At 36.5% G+C, this 18,260-nt stretch overlaps 1 protein-coding gene across 1 annotated transcript in view; it reads left to right on the plus strand.

The window, feature by feature from the left end:
- Cubn (Cubilin) overlaps positions 1 to 18,260 on the plus strand; it is an 882,604-nt gene that overhangs the window by 111,444 nt on the left and 752,900 nt on the right. The window contains exons 11-12 of the mRNA XM_068225286.1: positions 6,097 to 6,284; positions 12,085 to 12,256. Coding sequence (XP_068081387.1) covers positions 6,097 to 6,284; positions 12,085 to 12,256 — 360 coding nt within the window. The remainder of the gene's footprint in view (positions 1 to 6,096; positions 6,285 to 12,084; positions 12,257 to 18,260) is intronic.

Genomic DNA, 18,260 nt, shown 5'->3' on the forward strand with positions numbered 1-18,260 from the left:
AGGATGAGTATTTTGGTTTTCCCATTTCTAAGAATATTTGGTGTATGTGCTAACTCACACAGAGCAGAAATTTTGTCTTTATTTCCTTGTAGCAATTCGTGACTTGGTACATCTTGGTTCCCCTTTCCACTTTTACAATTAGTGGAACGGCCTCTTGCTATGATCTCAGTTCACAAAGCAGCTTAGCTTAACCATACTTTTAGTGTTTGAGAATGTTCATTTCTCTATTGTCCAGGAATAATCTGTATGGAGACAGCTCTGTCTGCTTATTCTTCGCAGGTGTGGTGAATATTTCCCAAGTGAGCAGCTGGTATCCCCAGAAACATATGCTCATATCAGTAATGTTTCAAATCATGATGCGTTGCCCATCCTGTACTGGTACAATATATTAGATTACTGTAAACATAGAACATTTACTAAGCATGCAAAGTCATGCAAGCCACCACTAGCAGCTACGTTATTCCTCTGTTCTGGTAATGTGTGCAGTTAGTTTTGAATTAAAAATAATAATTTAATACATTAATCTTTAAATAATTACTCTTGAGTAACTTCATTAGTTTTATGACAAATTTTTGTTCATCATTAAGGCTTGGAAGTTCATGCCCTAAAAAACTAAGAAATATACATGAAAATATGCTCTTAAAAACTTGAAAACATGCCAATAAATATGCACTATTAAGATGAAAAAAAGCAGTAGATAAGTCAGGTTAGTATTGATAATAATAAACTTACATTTATTCCTTGGAGGTTGAAGCAGAAAGGGTCCCACTGTCAATGCTGGGGGATGAATTACAGTTCACAACCATCACTTTGCACAAATTTTCAACCGAAAAACATCGTCTGTTGTCTCGCAAAACACTTTTGTAATGTAAAAAACTTCTTTCCACATCACAAGATGTTATTGGGGCATATTTAAATGATGATAACTGCTCCACAGAAAGAGGCAAGTATCTTGGTGTGACAGACGGTTTTCCTTTGAGAATGTCTCGAATATCGCACAACTGTTTATAACCAGGATTTTTTGAAGTTACATAATTTATTTTTCCCTTTACTTTTTGTCCTATACTACCAGGAACAGAATTTAGATTGGATATCGTTTTTTCGAAAAAGTGTTTCCTTTACGGGAGATCCTACAGCTTCCAGTGACGTTATGGTGGTTGACAAAAAAGAAAAATGGGCATTTATAAAAACAAGATTCTCTTCTAACTTGATGCCTGACAGAATATTTTGCACTTTTTGTACTGTTGTAGCTTCATTTGAGTCCAATGAATTAACAACCTCTTTGAATACTTCTATGTGCTGAGCATAATACAAAGCTGCATCCAGCGATGTTCCCCATCGTGTTAACACTGGTGCAGGAGGAAGTGGGATATTGGGTGCTGTTGATCTAAACAACTTGACTCTTGAGGGAGATTTAACAAAAATTTTCTTTGAACAGGCCACAAATCGATCTGCCAATGGGAAAGAATTGCGTATTGTCTCAGCAATGCTGTTAAGAGCATGTGCCAAACAAGTTAATATGAATTAAGTTAGGAAAAATGCCTTTCAGTGTTTGTCGAATTTGATTCCAGATGGCCATAATAATTTCAATGAGTCCATCACACACTGTGTTACAGTTACATTGTTAGTGGCTGGCAATTCACACACACATTGTTCCTTATTCAAGGCGCCCACAATTACGTTAGCAATAAATCGGCCCTCAGAATCAGTGGTTTCATCAATAGACAACCACACAAACTGATCCGCTAAATCAATTTGCAAATTTGACAATACGTTATTGTAACAATGTCCTACATAAGTCTTACACAATGTACTTGCTTCAGGCACGTGTTGTTGAGTGTATTTGGCAAGAAAATATTTTAATGTGGGGTTATTAATTTTATACAAGGGAATATCAGCAGCTAAAAATGCTTGGCACAAGTCGTAAGAAAATTCACTAATCCTATTTCCTAAACACTCTAATAGTTGTTTTTGAACAGGCTCTTTATTTGCGAGTTTGCTAGTTAAATTCTCCTTGTATTTTGCTGTGTTTAAGTATTGAACTATTTGAAATCTTTTCTCACTCCCTATAGTTTTCTCACACGCTCCAGAGAACAACCCTATTATCTGTAGATGTTAAGTCACCTGGAAACTCCTTCTGTAAATTAGTTAATCTACAACTCGAAGATGCTCTTATTTTTGGCATTTAAAGAACTTTTTAACAGACACTTCATACGTGAAACTGGTCACAACCAGTTCACAACACCATTACACGACTCAATGGACAGCCAGTCGACAGCTAAGCACAAAACGCAAGGGTAGATGATGAAACAGGGGATTCACTGTGCGACATCATAACTCCTCACCACATGACAAGTTGCGTCATCATGAGCAACACTACTGCCAACATCAACCAGATGAAAAAAGCAGATGAAAAAATACTGTAAAAATTATTAAACTGATTAAAATATGCCATATAGGCACTAAAATATTAAAATATAATGCACTTATCAAAAGCACGAAAATATGCATTTAAGCCACTAGCGCAGCAAACTCACCACACTAAGCAAACAAACACCGGGCGGTACTACCTATAAACCGGTGTGAAAGTAGCAGAAAAAAAAACAAAAAAAACAAAAAACAAATCATGAAAATCAGTCACAAGGATAGGAAAATTACATCCAAGAGGTACTTACCCATATGGCCCATAATAAAGCACCCAGAGGAAAAGGAGAAAGATTCCTAGTTTCGGCGTTGAACCACTCAGATAATGAAAGAAAACTCTTAATTAAGTCAAAAACTTTTAATTTAAAAAAAGAAACTTAACATGAAACCAAAACGAACATCATCCCATCTGAGAAATTAAAATAATTTAAGTGCTTAGAAAACAGTAACTGAATAACAGAAAATAACATGGTCTGAAAACCATAGTCCTTTCAGAAAATGACACTGATAGAAATCATTAACTTAATAACGGAAATTGTACAAATTGAAAACACTAAATCCCTTACAAGGAATAGTATGGATTGATAACATTACTATAATAACAGAAAATTATACGGATAGAAGACTTAATTTGTTTACAGAAGGTTTACACGGGCCCGTTTGTTAGACTACTAAAATGAAATTAAAACTAAAGTTTTAAACCTATGGAAAACCACTCATTTAACGAGTTTCATTGAAATTTGTTAGTAAGATGAGGCTTCGCAGGAGCATAGAAATCTAGCCCAATTAATAAACTACGAGGGGTCAACTAATATCAATGAACAGAAATTACACGGTAAACAGGAGGAAAACGGGAAAAGACCAAGCGAGGAGCAGAGAAATCTTTCACATGAATTGAAAATACATAAGTAAATTTAGGTCCCACAACCGACACGCAAAACCCACAGGCAACAATCATCAACGCCCGCAAACAACCAATAATGGTACAAGGCACAACAAAGGCCAGAAACACCAAAATAAAATCAGGAATACACCAGAAGTATAAAATACCAGAAAATAGAAGAAACATGTTTTATAAATAACCAAAAAGGAACTAGAATTATATGCTTCTGCAGAACCTCACGTAGTATAAAAACCACTGAGTGCCACGACACATTTTGAATTTACATGATCAATTAAAATTCATTAACGGGTGAAAATGATGGCTAATTAAATAAGATCTCCTTATTTTGGTAGTCTTTACATGCCTATAATTTTGATATATCACTTGAAATAACCACACGATCGTCCACCATGTAATTTCCAAAAATAATTGCTTTCACAAACTTCTACCTTGAAAGAGTTAATTTCAAGACACGGATCACACGAATTGCCTTGTAGTTTCATAATCACAGGATATAACTTGCCAAATGATGAAGCCACTTACTTGGGTGAAGCTGACGCTCAGCCATGATGAGCCAGATCCTCAAATACTTACGGATGAGTTTGGTTTCCCAGGCCAGAATTAATTAAAACATTTACTGATAGGACGACATCGAAAACAAGGTAATACGGGTTTAAAACCCATATCTCAAGACCCTCAGCCGGGCTCTATACTCCAACATGACGCCGACATCTTGAGAGTCTAATTAACACAACCGCACGCCATGACTTTCACACGCGTACTGTTTCCAGTCAAAATGACGAGGTTTGCTCCATCAGGAAGTACCCACGCTCCAATAGGTAGGAGAGCGGACGGGGAGGGGAAACTTATTGTGGGTGACTGGCGGAAGATAGCAGCACTTATTAGAAGAGAAATGAAACAGTCCGCACAATACTAAAATACGAGAATCCAATAACGTTGCTATTAGTCCACAATAAGAAATATAAATAAAGTTCGATGAGTATCTCTTAAGCACTTAGTAGCACGAGGGAAACCATACACTTAGTCATATAGAATAATTAAGATTTTCCACGGCGATATTGCCAGTTCAAAATAGGTTCTCAGGGGAGGTTTTAAATTGCGTTACTTCGTAACACATTTGTATGCACCATGAAAGCCTGTTCAAATGACTGAAAATTCCATAATTCGTGCACATAATGAATAAGCATACATTTTTAACCCCTAAAGAAAGATGCAATTGTATGAACTTCCGAGCCCTACACTGACTAACTGCTTAGCGCTAATTGAAAAGTTATTTACCAGTCAACACAGCCCCTGCTTAATTTCACCTATATATTTTCATGCAACAATTTCAACATAATTTGAGATGGTAGAAATACTAGCTACTTGATAGGAGAACTGGAAAAAAATCCAAAGAATTGCAGCTCAATTTGTTCTGGATGATTTCCAACAAAAGAGTAGCATTACAAAAATGTTGCAAAGTTTGGGCTGGGAATACTTGGGAGAAAGGACATGAGCTGCTTGACAAAGTAGTATGTTCCGAGCTGTTGGTGGAGAGACAGCATGGAATGACATTAGTAGGCGATTAAGTTTGAGTAGTGGTTTTAAAAGTAGGAAAGGTTAGAAGATAAAGTTGGAATTCAAGAGAACAAACTGGGGTAAATATTCATTTATAGGAAGAGGAGTTAGGGATCGGAATAATTTACCAAGGAGATGTTTGCTAAATTTCCAAATTCTTTGAAATCATTTAATGAAAGACCAGGTAAACAACTGAAAGGGAATCTGTTGTCTGGGCAGCTGCCCTAAGTGCAGATCAGTATTGATTGATTGATTGATTGATTGATTGATTGATTGATTGATTGATTGATTGATTGATTGTTGTTCTGATCCCCTTTACCATAACCTATTTATTAGATGTCATTTTTCATATAGCACACTTTTATACTAGGGGCTGCCTGGCCGAGGCGGTAAAGACGTGCTCGGTTCGCCCGGAAGGATGTGGGTTCGAATCCCCGTCAGGAAGTCGTAAAATTTAAGAAACAGGATTTCCACTTCCGGAGGTGCATATGGCCCTGAGGTTCACTCAGCCTACACCAAAAATGAGTACCAGGTTAATTCCTGGGGGCAAAGACGGCCAGGCGTAGAGCTAACCACTCTACCCCATCAAGTGCCGAGGTTAACAATGGTGGAAGCCTTTACCTTTCACTCCTCCAAGGGCCTTCATGGCCTGTACGGAGGTGACTTTGCTTTGCTTTACACTTTGATACTGAATTGCATGACAAATACTTAGTAAATAAATATAAAGTAATTCTTGGGGAACACTTTAATTTTCTACTTCATCTTTTCCTGATTTGATTTCAATGAAACAATCTTTAAACTCATGGTACCCATCCTTTTAATCTGAATGTTCATTGTCCTTACTGCTAAAACTCTTGTTGCGTTTATTTCTATCCTCTCCTCTGTTCATTCAGAATCTAGTATATCTCCTCACATCCAATGGGTATTTTGATTACCCTATTTCCTTTGAGATAATTATTGGCATTTTCCTTTAAAGAAAAATTTCCCCAGCTCTTCTAAATATGTTGAGAGTGATATGTCCTAGAATGCTGAATCACTTAATTGTTAAACTTAGTATCAATATCTAATTTGAATCAGATTTTTTTTTTTTTTTTTTTGACATTTTAGCAAGGAGTAGAATTCGTCCCCAAGATTTGTGAGATATACTGTACTCCCCCAAACCCCATCTTTGCTATTGTCAGTGATGCTTTCTTCTTATCTAACATTTTCAGGTTGTGGAGGACGACTTAACTCGGAAGAGGGCTCTCTCAGTTTCCCTCCATCATCCACAAGCCAGACCTATGTTCCTAATCTGAGCTGTGCATGGGTTATTCTTACCAATGCCAGTATGGTTCTCAATGTCACGTTTACCAGTTTCCACCTGGAGGAAGCACCTGATTGCAACTATGATTGGTTACAGGTCAGTTTAAGTTGTTTTTCTATTATTATTATTATTATTATTATTATTATTATTATTATTATTATTATTATTATTATTATTATTATTATTATTTGTTGTTGTTGTTGTTGTTGTTGTTGTTGTTGTTGTTGTTGTTGTTGTTGTTGTTGTTGTTGTTGTTGTTGTTGTTGTTGTTGTTGTTGTTGTTGTTGTTGTTGTTGTTGTTGTTGTTGTTGTTGTTGTTGTTGTTGTTGTTGTTGTTGTTGTTGTTGTTGTTGTTGTTGTTGTTGTTGTTGTTGTTGTTGTTGTTGTTGTTGTTGTTGTTGTTGTTGTTGTTGTTGTTGTTGTTGTTGTTGTTGTTGTTGTTGTTGTTGTTGTTGTTGTTGTTGTTGTTGTTGTTGTTGTTGAGTAAAACTAATTATATAATTGGTTCATAGCAATACTAAGTAACATTTTTCAAATTTCATAAGAAAGCAAATTAAAAGTTCCCATGTATGCTGAAATCAGCATGGAGACTTATACCTGTCAGTGTCTAATTGTTACCTAGAACGCCTTGTTATTTCATCAGTACTGTATCGATTGTGTTTCTGGAAGATTTTCTCAGAGTGTAAATTGTTGACAAAGTTACTAATTGTTGAAATTAACATCACTTACGATCATATTACCGAGAGAGTTTATGGTATCAGTGCTTGGTTATGCACATGAAAAACCAATCATGTAAAGTATGAAGTTGCTGTTGATGATAGTAACAATCATAACAGTAATTATTATAGTAATCATATCTCATTTTTATATTAACAAATCATTTGGAACATGGATGTGGTATGATGTAAGTTCAACATAACAAAAACCTTGTTTAAAGGAAAGGACATTACTGAACATGTTACATTATCTTCACTCATCTTCTCCAGTATGGGCTTCATCACGTTTTAGGTTGTGAGAAGAATGCAGTCACGTTCCCGGCAATTTTAGCAGGAGTCGGGAGGAGCGCAATCTCTAAGGGTCAGCAACTTAATATGATCCATGGATCGAAACTAGTATTGCAATTTAGATGTAAATAAACACATTTTATAACATATATAGTATTGATTAGGTGGGAGTACCAGAAAACTCTGTAATTGTGAATAACAAGAATACTTGTACAGTATTACATTGTAGGCCTAGTAATATTCATAAACTGATCAAGCATATTACTCACCTCATGCACATTACATTAATTCCAGTAGATCACTGTAGTTAGTATAAGAATGCCCTGACAAAACAATGTTAACCTATACAAGCATCTCAAAATACCACCTATGTCAATCAACATTTCTAGTGTGCATTTTAATCATAAGGAGTACAGTAATACCAACGTAACTTTGCCATGTCATACAAATGTATGTTTGGCAGTTCAGTGAAACATAATCATAAAAGCAGTTACAATGTTAGTCCACGCAAGCCTCGGACAATACTGGTATCATTGTATCATACCATCACTTGTGTTGTTGTCTCTCTGGAAGCTGGCTGATGTTTTAGTTGTGATGTTTAGTCATCCGTCTTAGCACGCTGTTTCAGTAAAGAGAACAGATACATTTTCATTGCACTGGCTTAACATGAGATTGGATGGTACAACAAAGTAACTTCATTTCTCTCAAAAGTTGCCATTACAGTAATATTGCTTTGAACCATCAAAATAAGAGTGTTAAATCAGTTACAGTAGTGAACTTGTTAACTCACAGTGAATAATGCTTGTTTGTTTCTCTGATTCAATTGAATCGTCATGTCTAAAATGGATCCAATTGTCATGTTTGTTAGAAGTAAAGGATAAGATTTCTGTACAATTTTTTGCAAGCCAAAAAATACATTATAAATTCAGCATTTAAAAAGGTACAGTACGTCAAGAGGGTCTACCCCTCACCCTTCCCCGTCCACAAAAATAGTCAATTAAGTAAATGAAGACCATGCTTCCAGATTTGTTAAAGTTTATTCAGCTCATTTCAGTCTACAGTAGATAGATCGTTTTAGAGTCTGAGAAGATTGAAAAACTACTACCCAAGGTCAACAATGACTTCTAAGTGCCTAAACCATTTTAGCAATCCTAAACAGTCATTATGAGGAGTCCAGATCATTGGACATGTATTTTATAGCTAATGACTAAAAATGTAAACTGAATATTATTTTCAAGCAAACAAGTTTATATTTTATTACTCAAACACAATCCTGCAGTGATGCAATGTGTAATAGTAACAATAATAAAGCAGTTGAAATAATTGGAAAAAACTGTACCATACTCCTTGTCTGTTTATTTCTTTGGGAGTTTCTTATAAACAATATTTTGAGAATGATGGCAAAGACCCTCAGCTTGAGACTGAAAACCAATCCTAAGAAAATAGAGTCTTCAAGCTGGTGTCCCTATACAAGTTATGCAGAAAGAATAATAATAACATAACATATCTTTATCTCCAACCATAGTACAACACCATCGGTATCTGGCAATGAAGAGATGAGCAACTACTATCCCCCTAAATTTATAGCTATCTACTACATCTACTCTGTAGCATCCCACACATGTGTGGATAGCCAGCACCACATGTCAGATGTTACCTCTACAACTATCTAACTTAACTACCATATTCTAACTAAGACTCTGACTGGTCGTGGTATCTCCCCTGGTAAGGAAACATGCCATCCAACCCGCGAATACCGCCACCAGCCCTGCCTCGTGAGGTCGGATACCGAACCTCACAGATCCTTGCCGACAATATGTTCCTCACCATTCCTTACGTAACAGGCCACATGTGGCGGAAACCGGTCCAACACGCAGCCTGTCACGCTCTTACACGGCTTGTCTTCCCTGTCACATGACAGCGAACTTCCTTAAACTCCTCCCTCTCCATGTGCAGACGTACTAATCAACACTTCCTTGGGATGGGTCAGATCCACCCCTCTCTCTCACCTCTTATGTCATGCATTCTGCCAATTTGCTTATTGCAACCTGATCCTACTCACACTACACACATATAAACAATCCATTCTTCCACATAGTCTACCACTCCAGACACATAACAGTTCATCGTTCCAAACTCTCCTTTATCACTGTACCTTAATCCTCTTACTACTTATTTGCTATATTCTACATACACTTACACTGCATCCCAACCAACAGTTTCTCATTCAGTCCTCTAAACAATCCATCATTCTACATCGCCTACCCCTACAGACATACAACAGTTTATTCTTCCAAATTCTACTTGTTCACTTCTTCTCACAGTTCTTCCCACACTGCCTAACTCTCCATTACACTATACCTTAATCCTCTTACTGCTTATTGACTATCTTCTACATAAACGTACACAGCAGTCATACAAACAGTTCCTTATTCACACCCTACTCTGTTCATTCTTCCTTATTCTTATGACATATTCAATCATCTATAATTTCCCATACTCTCCTCTTAATACATAAATTTTATATATAATATAATTAATTATATACCTTAATGTATATATAATACACACTCTTTTAACACTTTTCTACTCAATCTACTTAACAGCATCTTGCTCAGTGTGGATAACCATTCCTCTGGGCAAGGTGTTCTCCCTCTTTTACCAAAACCTTCCTTCACTACTGCCTTTATCTTAATCCTACTTATTACAATCTTTCGTTGTATTCCACCACTTTTTACTACGTATTCACTATCTTACAAACAGTTTCTTATTCACATCACTACTCTGTTCATTCTTCCATGACATTACAATCATCTATAATTCCCCATACTCTCCTCTTATCACTTAAACTTAATATATATATACATCCTCCTTCTAACTACTTCCCTGCTCAATCTATTATAAATAACTCGCTCAGGGCAGATTACCGTTCCCATGTGCAATATGTTACCCCTCATCTAATTAAATTACCTACTCAGCCCAGCATCTGCTCATATCCAAATTACCCAACCTTCCTTATCCTGTCTAATACTACTTATTAGAAACTCTTTTCACAATCACATCAGTTCTAGTATTACATGCTCGTCTCTTAATACATTTAATTATATACAAATCTCCTCTTGATACATATACCTTAATATATAATACAATACTCTTATACTACTTTTCTACTCAATCTACTTAACAGCATCTTGCTCAGGGCGGATAACCATTCTTCTAGGCAAGATGCTCTCCCTCATTTACCAAAACCTTCCTTCACTACTGCCTTTATCTTACTCCTACTTATTACAATCTTTCATTGTACTCCACCACTTTTGCCTATCTCTATCCACTTATAACTCCCTTCACACTTACTATTCTTCCCTCAATTTCTTTTAAAATCTTGCTCTAACCACATTAAAAAATTTTGATATATTTGCTCCTCTCCCACTCTCTACACAGCCATGATGTCAACTTATAACCTTTATCTAACTTTTCCAACTCCTTCTTATTTAGCAATTTTCCTTTTATCTCATCCAAAGCTCTGCACTGGTTGAATATATGCAAGTCCGACCAACCCTCCCCACACAAAATACATCTATCCTTATTTTCTCTTTCTACCCACCCCCTATTTCTCGGAAGTTCTAACACCCAGAAATACAATCCTCTCTTAGCTCTTCTACCCTCAAACTACGTTTTTGGGTTAGTTACTTCCGCCAATTTATTTAATACTGTTAGAGAATATCCCTACATTCCCTTATTAAATTCTGCTTTTCTATATGTAATATTCTCCCCTATATTCTTGTCCATATCCATTCTTTCCTTTCCCCCCACCTAACACTCCCATACTCCCCCAGGCCTATTTTTGTAAGGTTTTTTTTTTTTTTTTTACACTTATTCACCCAATATCCTTCACTCTCCATACTTTTCTGAAATCTATACGCTTCCTGTAATAATTTCCCTCCCTTCTCTTCCTCCAGTCTTATCCAATACTTTATCACCCTCTTTGCTATCTCAACCTCCATAGACTCTTTGCAAACTAATCTAGCCCCCACATTTGCAGTACAGTTTGGTAGGCCCATCATGACCTTGCTAAATTTTGTCACTACCTGGTTTAATTCTACCCTGTCCTCTTCCAATCTCCATACTTCCACCCGAGATAGCATTTTGCTCTTAACCAGTAATTGGAACACCAGTTTCTGAATTTTGTGTTTTATATCTGGGAATTTATTTTCTAATACCCCATACTGCTGCAAGTGCTCCTCTTCCCTTTAATTTAGCCCTCCTACACTGTTCTTTCCACATGCCCTTATTACTGATTATTACTCCTATATAATTTACTCCTGATCTACCTTCCAGACTTTCTTTTCCTTCCTTACTCTCCTTTTTCTACATACTATAATCTGAGCCTTCCTTACATTTACCCTGAGAGACCATCTCCTAGTATAATCAACTACCTCGTCTAACCCTCTTTGCAATCCTCTTGCTGTCAATGCGAAAATCAATAGATCGTCTGAAAATATCAACCCCGGTATCTCACTCTTCCCTATCCATGGACATTGCCATCTCTCTCCTCCATGTCTCTCTAAAATATTATTTATAAATAAAAATAATATCACGGATAGCTTACATCCTTGTTTCACCCCATTCTTCGACTCAATACATTTGTAGAAAGAATAGAACAAAGATACATATAGAAGAAGGTAGTTACGACAACCAATAAGGACATAGTATATAGAATGTTCTAGATTTCTAAGGTGACAAATTTGTCTGGAAGGTTATGATTTGTTGATGATTGTTTTGATTGTAATTTGGTATATCATACTCTATTTAGAAATATATCTATTTCTGATTAAATTGTCTGTGTTTTAGAAACTCTGGCAATATTTTTAATGTGTATAATATTTCCTTAGATTCACGATGGTAGAAGCTCTGGTGATCAATTAATCAACCGCTTCTGTGGTACAAAATTGCCTAACAATGGAAGCATAATCTCTACACATAATTCACTTTATTTATGGTTCCGTTCTGACCACTCAATCAATAAGGATGGATTTTCTCTTACTTGGAAGTCAATTAATCCAGGTAAGATTTTGTACTACTTGAAATTTTGTTCTTCAGAATCATATATTTGGTGAGTACCTATGTGGTTGAAAATGATAAGATCCTGACAGAGCCATAAATTCTTGCTCTTTGTGCCAGTAGCTTCTCTTTCACCTTTCCTGACACTAACGCAAGGCACAAACAAAACATTCATATCTTACATTCAAATATGAAAAAGGAACATTTCACATAGGAATCAAATTATACAATATACTACCACAGGACATCAAATTTGCCTCCAAAATAAAAAATTAAAAAATGAAAGATTTTTAAAGGCATATCTGACATACCATTATTTTTATTCTGTGGTGGCATATCTAAATAGGTTGTAAAGTTTTTTTAATGCTGTAATTACAAGATTAGAATATAAAATGTACATAGTGATTTGTTATACGGAATGATTTACTTGTTCATAATAATTTACTTGGTACAGCTTTAAGACTTATCTAATATCAAAAATATCTACTTTGTATACATGTATTTGATTTAATAACAAATAAAAAATAAAAATTTTGAAAGGATTTTGAGTTTGTTGGTAAATTTTTATAAATGCATCCTTGTTGGGTGATTTATCATTTAGATAAGGCATTGGTATGAAAATTGTACTATATAAGAGAGAATTGTATTGTATTGAGGTTAGTTCTTTATGTCAGCCATAGAATTCCTTCTTGATTGCTGACTTCTGTGGCACAATTAGTCAGTCATTATCCTTCTTTTTCGAAGATAGCAGGTTTGATCCTGGCTGAGGTAGGTGACTTTGAAGGTGTTTAAAGACTTTGAGGGTGTTTAAATGTGACAACTCTATGTCGTTGGCTCTTGGCATGTTACAGACCTCTTGCATGACAAAATTCCCCAGTGTCTCCCAAAAACTATTACACTGAAGGGTCTTATTCTTATTATTATTATTTTGTTTATTTAGGATCGTTTCAACCTCCTATGGGTTACGATTACACACAACTTCATTGACTGTTAATGTTCTTTCTTTTTACGCCAATAGTCCTTCATTCTCTGGCTCGCTTTTGCTTGTTCCTCATCCGAGACCACCCTTCTTATTCTCTTGGGTTTCTCTACAGTCAGATCCATCACCTCCGCAATTTTCCTTCTGAACACTGTTCTGTTTGTAATATCCCCCCCCTCAATGTCACATTTTTTAAGATCCTGATGAACTTCTTTCAGCCATTGTACTTTCTTCTTTCCTGGAAGATGAGGATCTTATTTGCTAGGCGTTCTGGTCCCATTCTTCTCAGGTGTCCATAGAAAGTCAGTTGCCTTTTTCTTATCAAGATTGAAATATTCTAGCATTTTTCATACAGCTCTTGATTTGATCTCAAATGGAAGGTATACTCATTTCTTGGATCCCAGAATTTTCCTCAGAAATTTATACTCTTTTTTGTTTCGGTAATCCCCTTTCTGGCAGTTGTCTCTGCTGCATAGAGGCATTCAGGTTTCACCACGGTATTACAGTGTCTGAGTTTGGCTTGATAGGAATGGGATTTGGACTTATAAGCTTCCTGGCATAGTCTGAATGCAGTCTCAATCTTCTTTGCTTTCTTCGATAGCTGGCTTCTCATTGTTGTTAGGAGTCAGAATTTCCCCTAGATATTTTAATTTAAGGACTCTCTTTATGTCATCATACTTCATCTTCGTTGTCCATGTTGGTTCTTTGGGATTTGTGTTCATGTACTTAGTTTTCTCAAAGGATCTTTGCAGTCCTGCCTTTTCTGCTGTTTCTTGCAAAACCTCTATCTGTGTAGTGGCAGTCTCTAGATTTTCAGTGAAGAACATTAACACATTGCGGACCGGTCCCGAGAAAACTCATGTTTGCCTAGCCGAGCATTGCGGACCGGTCCCAAGTTATCTCGTGTTAGCAGCAGACTGAACTTTAGTGCTATCTTTTGAGATATACGGGAACTATTTGGAGGTCAGGGGTGATAGAACTCTGTTATGTATGGTTCTACACAATCGATAGTCACATTTCTTTTCGAGTATTCTTCATATCATAGATTTTCTTTGCATTTCCTGACAACATGTTTACAAAGTTCGAAGAGCCATGCAAGATGGCAGCGCCCAGGGATCGCACGTGTTTAGACAAAGATGAAATTATTCGCGAATTATGTGCTGATACAGGCTCTGAATATCTAAGTGATGCTGAATATTTAGAGTTCGATGATGAAATATCTTCTAACGGAAATGTTTCAAGTGATGATGATGATATAGTCTTATCTTCAAGGTGTGAAACACTCGTAACGCAGAACGAGTCTGATAATTGTGTTCCGGGTGTAAATATTCTAAATATTGTAAAGAATGTAGTGTTTTCTGACAACTGGGTTATGGGCAACAGTGAACCTAGGCTATAGGATTTTGAAGGTGCTGCTGGTATAAAGGTATGGTCTAATGAATCTGGAAACATAGGACAAGTAGCAGGACTTATGATTGGTGAGGAATATTTTCAGTATGTAGCTGAAAAGACAAACTTATACTATGAGAGAATTCACATTCTTATAACGTATCCCGTAAAACATTAAAGTGGACTAATGTCACTAGCAGGGAAATTTAAAAAATATTGCTCTGTGTATATTGATAGGGCAGGTGAAGAAATCATGTCTGGAAGATTACTGGCCAACCGATCCCATAATAAAAAAAAACCCATATTTCTAAAAACTATGAGCCGAAATAGATTTCAAGAAATACCCTGCATTTCAACATCTATTCAGGAAGGCCACTAGAAAAATACGCAGTAGTCCTTCAAAAGCTAGTGAAGTTCTGAGAGTTTATTTGAATGCATGCACTCCAGCTTAGAGGTAGTTAGAAAGTGGCCGGGAACAGAGCTGTGCATGGGGTGAAGTGCACCCGGTCCGCAATGTGTTAAGTTGTCTGCAAATGCAAGACATTCAGATTTAAGCTCAGCCTTTTTGTGTCCTATCTTGATTCCATTCAGGATGTTTTTCTGACTCATTTATTTTCGCCATTCCCTTATCACCTTCTCCAAGACGCAGTTGAAAAGGACTGGGAAGAGGCCATCTCCTTGGCTCACATCTGTCTTGATTTCAAACGGTTCTGATAGCTCTCCAAGGAATTTTACTTGTGACTGGGTGTTTATTAATGTCTGTTGTATTATATTAGTTGTTTTGTCATCAATTCCAAATTCTTTCAGCACTTTTATTAATATGTCCCTGTTGACAGAGTCATATGTCTTTTTGAAATCTACAAATGTCATAATTACCTTCTTGTCTGTTGCTAAAGTTTTAGTTTTGATTAAAGTCTTGATTGCAAATATCTGCTCTGCACAGGACCGTCCTTTCCTGAATACTGCTTGGTATTCCCCCAGCTTTTGATCTATGCAATTCTCTATTCTATTCTGGACCGCTTTAGACAATATCTTGTGTGCGACTGACAGGAGTGATATGCCTCTACAGTTGTTAACATTAGTTTTGACTCCTTTTTTATGTAACCTATGAATGATAGCATCCTTCCATTCATCCGGTATCTTTTCCGTTTCAAAAATCTTTTGGAAGAATCTCACTAATTGTTCTAATACTTTGTCCCCTGAGTATTTTAGAAGTTCCACCACAATTTAATCTTTACCGGACGTTTTGTTGTTTTAGAGGTTCTTAATGATTTCTTTTATTTCCTCTTTGTCAATCAATCAATCAATCAATCAATCAATCAATCAATCAATCAATACTGATCTACATTTAGGGCAGTCGCCCAGGTGGCAGATTCCCTATCTGTTGCTTTCCTAGCCTTTTTAGAAATGATTTCAAAGAAATTGGAAATTTATTGAACATCTCCCTTGGTAAGTTATTCCAATCCCTAACTCCCCTTCCTATAAATGAATATTTGCCCCAGTTTGTCCTCTTGAATTCCAACTTTATCTTCATACTGTGATCTTTCCTACTTTTAAAAATGCCATTCAAACTTATTCGTCTACTAATGTCATTCCACGCCATCTCTCCGCTGACAGCTCGGAACATACCACTTAGTCGAGCAGCTCTCCTTCTTTCTCTCAGTTCTACCCAGCCCAAACTTTGCAACATTTTTGTAACGTTACTCTTTTCTCGGAAATCACCCAGAACAAATCGAGCTGCTTTTTCTTTGGATTTTTTCCAGTTCTTGAATCAGGTAATCCTGGTGAGGGTCCCATACACTGGAACCATACTCTAGTTGGGGTCTTACCAGAGACTTATATGCACTCTCCTTTACATCCTTACTACAACCCCTAAACACCCTCATAACCATGTGCAGAGATCGGTACCCTTTATTTACAATCCCATTTATGTGATTACCCCAGTGAAGATCTTTCCTTATATTAACACCTAGATACTTACAATGATCCCCAAAAGGAACTTTCACCCCATCAACGCAGTAATTAAAACTGAGAGGACATTTCCTATTTGTGAAACTCACAACCTGACTTTTAGCCCTGTTTATCAACATACCATTGCCTGCTGTCCATCTCACAACATTTTCGAGGTCATGTTGCAGTTGCTCACAATCTTGTAACTTATTTATCACTCTGTAGAGAATAACATCATCCGCAAAAAGCCTTACCTCCGATTCCACTCCTTTACTCATATCATTTATATATATAAGAAAACATAAAGGTCCGATAACACTGCCCTGAGGAACTCCCCTCTCAACTATTACAGGGTCAGACAAAGCTTCACCTACTCTAACTCTCTGAGATCTATTTTCTAGAAATATGGCAACCCATTCAGTCACTCTTTTGTCTAGTCCAATTGCACTCATTTTTGCCAGTAGTTTCCCATGATCCACCCTATCAAATGCTTTAGACAGGTCAATCGCGATACAGTCCATTTGACCTCCAGAATCCAAGATATCTGCTATATCTTGCTGGAATCCTACAAGTTGAGCTTCACTGGAATAACCTATCCTAAAACTGAATTGCCTTCTATCGAACCAGTTATTAATTTCACAAACATGTCTAATATAATCAGAAAGAATGCCTTCCCAAAGCTTACATACAATGCATGTCAAACTTACTGGCCTGTAATTTTCAGCTTTATGTCTATCACCCTTTCCTTTATACACAGGGGCTACTATAGAAACTCTCCATTCATCTGGTATAGCTCCTTCGACCAGACAATAATCAAATAACTACTTCAGATATGGTACTATATCCCAACCCATTGTCTTTAGTATATCACCAGAAATCTGATCAATTCCAGCTGCTTTTCTAGTTTTCAACTTTTGTATCTTATTGTAAATGTCATTGTTATCACATGTAAATTTTATTACTTCTTTGGCCTTAGTCTCCTCCTCTATCTCGACATTATCCTTGTAACCAACAATCTTTACATACTGCTGACTGAATACTTCTGCCTTTTGAAGATCCTCACATACACACTCCCCTTGTTCATTAATTATTCCTGGAATGTCCTTCTTGGAACTTGTTTCTGCCTTAAAATACCTGTACATACCCTTCCATTTTTCACTAAAATTTTTATGACTGCCAATTATGCTTGCCATCATGTTATCCTTAGCTGCCTTCTTTGTTAGATTCAATTTTCTAGTAAGTTCCTTCAATTTCTCCTTACTTCCACAGCCATTTCTAACTCTATTTCTTTCCAGTCTGCACCTCCTTCTTAGTCTCTTTATTTCTCTATTATAATAAGGTGGGTCTTTACGATTCCTTACCACCCTTAAAGGTACAAACCTGTTTTTGCATTCCTCAACAATTTCTTTAAACCCATCCCAGAGTCTATTTACATTTATATTTACCGTTTTCCACCGATCATAGTTACTTTTTAGAAACTGCCTCATGCCTGCTTTATCAGCCATATGGTACTGCCTAACAGTCCTACTTTTAAGACCTTCCTTTCTATCACATTTATTTTTAACTACCACAAAAACAGCTTCATGATCACTAATACCATCTATTACTTCAGTTTCCCTATAGAGCTCATCTGGTTTTATCAGCACGACATCCAGGATATTTTTCTCTCTGGTTGGTTCCGTCACTTTC

Source organism: Anabrus simplex, chromosome 1 (assembly GCF_040414725.1).
Source record: "Anabrus simplex isolate iqAnaSimp1 chromosome 1, ASM4041472v1, whole genome shotgun sequence".
In the NCBI taxonomy this organism is placed as follows: Eukaryota; Metazoa; Arthropoda; class Insecta; order Orthoptera; family Tettigoniidae; genus Anabrus; species Anabrus simplex.